The following is a 4,604-nucleotide window of genomic DNA, read 5'->3' on the forward strand; positions in this document are numbered from 1 at the left end:
AAAAAAAAAATGAGATAATCTACTTGGCTACGATTTTGACCGTCGTTGTTGGTATGGTTAAATACTTAAATACTATACCTTGTGATGTTTTTAGCCAAAGATTTGTGTTCGATATTTTGTATTCTCAATGTAAAAACTATATTTTATTTTCTCATTACTAATCTTTTGATGGTTCTATATATTACTATATTTTATTTTCTCATTACTACTAATCAATCCTTTGATGGTTATATATGAATGTATGGAGGTGGAGAGATTCTTCGTACCTTTACAATCCACCAAAAAAATGATTGGTGTGTGTGAATCATCGAAGATTAGTCACATTATTAGCTTCGTGAGATGGAGAAATCAATATCTCAATAGCATGGCTTGTTACTATTGAAGTTAACCTCCAAGTAATAATTATTTCTTTTCAATTTTCACAACTAATTTAAGCAAAAAAAAAAAGAAAAAGTCTATTTTATAGAAAGAAAGAGAGCTTAATGTAATTCAACTAGTTGATAATTTTTTTTTTATATATATTCTGTTGAATGCCTTTAAATAGAACAATTTTATTTATGTTCGATGGATGTATACACTAATTCTCATAGACCAAATTCCTAACAACTAAAACGCTTTAGCAACAACCAACCCAGCTGAAGGATCTGTTTATTATACAATCCAAGAAACTTCAAAAACAAAAACAAATCAGGGAAAACATTATCAAAGGTCCGATGATTAATTTTTGTTGATAAATTCCCGAACTAACGTAACTCACAAACAAAACAAAATAATGTTTGTGGAAACTTTTGAGTTTTTTTTTTTAATTAATAATTTTTTTTTATATCAAAAAACTTATTTGGGACACATAGGAAAGCTAAGTTTTCCACCGAAGATAACATTGGCGTTGTCGCAAAAAGCTCCGACTAAACCGCCTGCAGACGATTTTTTCTCTCCTCCTGGCTTGCCTACGTAGGCCAAGTTCACATCAACAACGTTGACTCCTTTGCATGGCACTGATTTGCTACACATTATCTGAACAATATCATGTGTAATTGTTGTTCCTCTTACGTTCTTGAACAACACATCTGTTATCTCAACTCGTGAATCCTACAAGACACACACACAAAAATCTTGTAATTCAAGGGAATATCATAAATTTTAGCTTGGGCTATTTCAATATTATATATATACTTACGCCGCCTCTTGAACCGTAGTTTTGATCAATGATGATTGGGTTCTTAACACTTTGCATGATGATATTTTCAAACTTAACGTCCACAACTTTGCTTGGATCTGAACCACCCCAGGTCTTGATCCTAAGTCCATTGTCTGTCTCTATCATTGTGCAGTTGTTAACGTGGATTCCGCTCACGTCTTCCTCGTGCTTGTACTTACCAAGACTACCGATACTTAAACCGTGTCCTGGACCGCAAACCACACGTTCCACGGTTACGTTGTTGCAGCCACGGCCCACTGAGACACAATCATCTCCAGTTGCTATTGTACTATCGAGGATGGAAACGTGGTCTGCATTGCTCAAATGGATACCATCCGTGTTGGGACTTTCAGCAGGGGCGACAAGCTTAATGTTGTGGATCTTAACATTTTCAGTTTTTACTAAGAACATGTGGAAGGCTTTTGCATTCACCGAGCTTATGCCACTGATTTCAACATTTTTCATGTTCCTGAATTTGAGAGACTACATGTGTACATGCACACGTATGATATATTATTTACCAATGTATAACGTCAATGATATATATCTATAGTAATTTATTCTTACCGTTGGAGGAAGATTGCATTGGACCTTTTTGCCACATCCATCTGCTTTCCATACATCTTCACCTTTACCGTGGAATGTACCAGTTCCGGTGAGGAGCACGTTGTCGACACGCTCGAATAAGATCCATTCAGGAGTCGCGTATCCGCTCGTTGTAGCGATGACCGTTCCTTGAACATCGACGGTCACTTTGCTCTTACATGGACCGGCGAAAATAACTGGACCAGCCAAAAAATCCCCTTTAGGAACTAGTAGCGTTGCTGGTACAGGACTATTACACACTTGGATCCATGTGTTCAAAAACGCCTGCATGCATGTTAATGGATGAATCGTTAGAATGTTACATTGTATTTTATTAATAACCAGATTAAAAAAAATAGATGGAAAAAAACTCAAAACTAGTTTTTCAAAATTTAAGAAATTTTTACCTTGAAAGAATTGGTGGCACCATCTCCTACAGCTCCAAACTTAGTAATATCATAGACCGTGGGGTTACCGGAATTAGCGGCAAGGCCACGGCGGCCGCCGAGATATTCACCATTAGCCACGCAAGAACCAAACACCAAGGCCATCAGAATCAATGAACCTACAGTAGTATTGTTTGCCTTGACGACCAACCTTCTTGCGTTAGCCATGGTGATAATATCTTTATTTTTTTTTGGTTTTTTTATGTTCTTTTAAAAAAGTGTAAACAAATTTAAAAGTGATTAGGTCAGTGGAGGATTCATGATGTTTTTATAGGATTAGTTTGATTGCTATTTTTACATATGAATCTTTTTAAAAAGAAAACTAACGGTTTGAGGTGATACCGTCTTCGTAGATTGTGTGATACCATCTTCTTTTGCGGATGTTTGACCCTCCTATCTTAGGTGGTAACGATATCCAGTTTCATGGTAAGTTATATATAAAGATGTATAAGAAAAACGGAAGTGGTTGAGAATGATCTAAAATTGTAATCATTTTGGTACAAATTGTTTCTTCCACTAAATTATGTTTTGTACGTAAGAAAATTTGTATATATATATGTGAAATATTGTTTTTTTTTAAATAAATGTGTATCTATTATCTATATATATATTGTTTTGGCTGTTGTTGATTGGCAATGTTCGGAACGGCACAAATAAATTAGTACTAGTATGTAATCTATCTTATAAACACTACTATAAATAAAGTGATATTAATAATTACATTCTTTCGGAATCATGATTTAGGTTACTTATTATGCGATTAACTAATATCAGTAACAATTCTGTAGATTATGAAACACAATTGTTTCTTCTATTCATCAAAAAATAAATTACGTAAACGCGAAATTAGATCTGTCATAACAGAGACTATGACAGCTTAAATTGATCGTTTCCCATAAAAATTACGTAAACGCGAAATTAGATCTGTCACGTATTGCATGTTGCTCTCACCCAACTTGAACAATAGCCCACCTATGCATTACACATACATCTTTTATTAATTTTGTAAATTCATTTGCTTTAAACTTCAGTAAGATCTCAAAAAATCAAAATTTTGGAAGGACCTAAAAACTAACGGAACAGCCATACTCAAGGTTAAAACCACATTTATGGCTAAGAGAGGATTCTCCTTTTTGGAACACACTCACTATAGTCTTGACTCTTGAAGGGGTAAAGATTAATAAAAGAAGAAGATTACGGGCAGATATGTGAATAAATGAGAAGATGAGTGATCAAAATCTATAATTAAAAAAAATAAACCTGGGGTGTATTGGGAAGAGGAGGCTCCTGGTAGAACAGAGCAAATGAAACTATCAGCATGCTCTTTGTATTCTCCAAGTGACTTCACTTTCTTAATCAGAAACTCCTTGATAAACAAATCTCCTTGATAAACTCCTTGGTGGCACCATCTCCTACAGCTCTCTGGTCAATTTGCTCGTTTCCCATAAAAATTCATCATCCTTCGACATTATTTATTATTTTCTAAAAATTTGACAGGATTTTTTTTTTTTTTCACATATATATTTGTTGTGTGTTGCTTTGAGCTTATTTGACAACTAGCGTGATTATAATAAGAAAAATAAAAATCTGATCACATTGAAAAGACATCATCATCTAACACATCGTTCAGTCGTAGAGGATCGTTTATAATAATCATGACTACTAATTAACATTGTAATTAAACCAACAGTTAAACTAACGATTTATTCTTGATTAGAAGAGTTTGGACTTAGGAGCGAGCAAGATAAGCCAAAGCTCCAACAAGCGGGGCGTTAATGTAAGTGGCTGGCTCGGACCGTCCGTAGTCGGACCTTTCATCAGGGAATTGGTCGTTTTGGTCTGGACCACCAACGACTGCACCGACTAGAACGTTGGGGTTAGGAGATTGGGAGATAAACATGGAGAATCCGTCGTGGCATTGGATCTTGCTCGGGTGGGCTGCAACGGATGGGAGAGATGAGCCACGGTGGTGAATCCGACGTGGATATTTCGGGCCATAACCAACCATGTATGACATCTTCAACGGGTTGTCACCGAGTAAATAATCTACCTGCCACATAATCACATGAATCAATCAATACTCGATTAACAGTATAAAAATTTGGATCGATTTGGACTCGGTCACTCGGATGGTTAAGAAGTTTAGTATTTTACTATAAATAGAACCTGTTTCTTGGCTATGGAGCGGAGGCGGGCAGGGGTGACGACGGAACCACCGCAATAAGCAACGGTACGAGCAGATGTTAAGTATTTGGCATAGGTTAAGAGCAAGAACGATGTAGACGTCACGTATTGCATGTTGCTCTCACCCAACTTGAACAATAGCCCACCTATACATTACACATACATCTTTGTAATTTCATTTGCTTCAAACT

General features: G+C 35.9%; 3 protein-coding genes across 3 annotated transcripts in view; all 3 read right to left on the bottom strand.

Annotated features, from left to right (window-relative positions):
* Positions 536–2,470, bottom strand: LOC104738760 (exopolygalacturonase clone GBGE184). Its single transcript, XM_010458964.2, has 4 exons — positions 2,191–2,470; positions 1,766–2,068; positions 1,178–1,681; positions 536–1,089 (listed from the first exon to the last, which is right to left on the bottom strand). Exons 1-4 carry the CDS (start codon positions 2,395–2,397, stop codon positions 835–837), a joined length of 1,269 nt encoding a protein of 422 aa, XP_010457266.1. The 5' UTR covers positions 2,398–2,470; the 3' UTR covers positions 536–834.
* The window catches only part of LOC104743122 (endoglucanase 1-like), a 5,554-nt gene continuing 4,056 nt past the window's right edge, over positions 3,107–4,604 (bottom strand). Inside the window, exons 6-7 of the mRNA XM_010464236.1 lie at positions 3,490–3,595; positions 3,107–3,201 (exon numbers count right to left, since the gene is read on the bottom strand). Coding sequence (XP_010462538.1) covers positions 3,107–3,201; positions 3,490–3,595 — 201 coding nt within the window. The remainder of the gene's footprint in view (positions 3,202–3,489; positions 3,596–4,604) is intronic.
* On the bottom strand, positions 3,823–4,555 carry LOC104738761 (endoglucanase 1-like). The gene is made up of 2 exons (XM_010458965.1): positions 4,396–4,555; positions 3,823–4,279 (listed from the first exon to the last, which is right to left on the bottom strand). The coding sequence occupies exons 1-2, from the start codon at positions 4,525–4,527 to the stop codon at positions 3,959–3,961; spliced, it is 453 nt and encodes a 150-aa protein (XP_010457267.1). The 5' UTR covers positions 4,528–4,555; the 3' UTR covers positions 3,823–3,958.

The sequence above is a fragment of the Camelina sativa genome, chromosome 14 (assembly GCF_000633955.1).
Source record: "Camelina sativa cultivar DH55 chromosome 14, Cs, whole genome shotgun sequence".
Classification (NCBI taxonomy): Eukaryota; Viridiplantae; Streptophyta; class Magnoliopsida; order Brassicales; family Brassicaceae; genus Camelina; species Camelina sativa.

Coding starts and splice junctions, on each gene's coding strand:
- LOC104738760 (XM_010458964.2), bottom strand. CDS start 2,397: ATGGCTAACGCAAGAAGGTTGGTCGTCAAGGCAAACAATACTACTGTA. Junction 1,682..1,765: donor AATGCAATCTTCCTCCAACG/GTAAGAATAAAT, acceptor GTACACATGTAG/TCTCTCAAATTCAGGAACAT. Junction 1,090..1,177: donor ACTACGGTTCAAGAGGCGGC/GTAAGTATATAT, acceptor TGTGTCTTGTAG/GATTCACGAGTTGAGATAAC.
- LOC104738761 (XM_010458965.1), bottom strand. CDS start 4,527: ATGCAATACGTGACGTCTACATCGTTCTTGCTCTTAACCTATGCCAAA. Junction 4,280..4,395: donor GCTCCATAGCCAAGAAACAG/GTTCTATTTATA, acceptor ATTATGTGGCAG/GTAGATTATTTACTCGGTGA.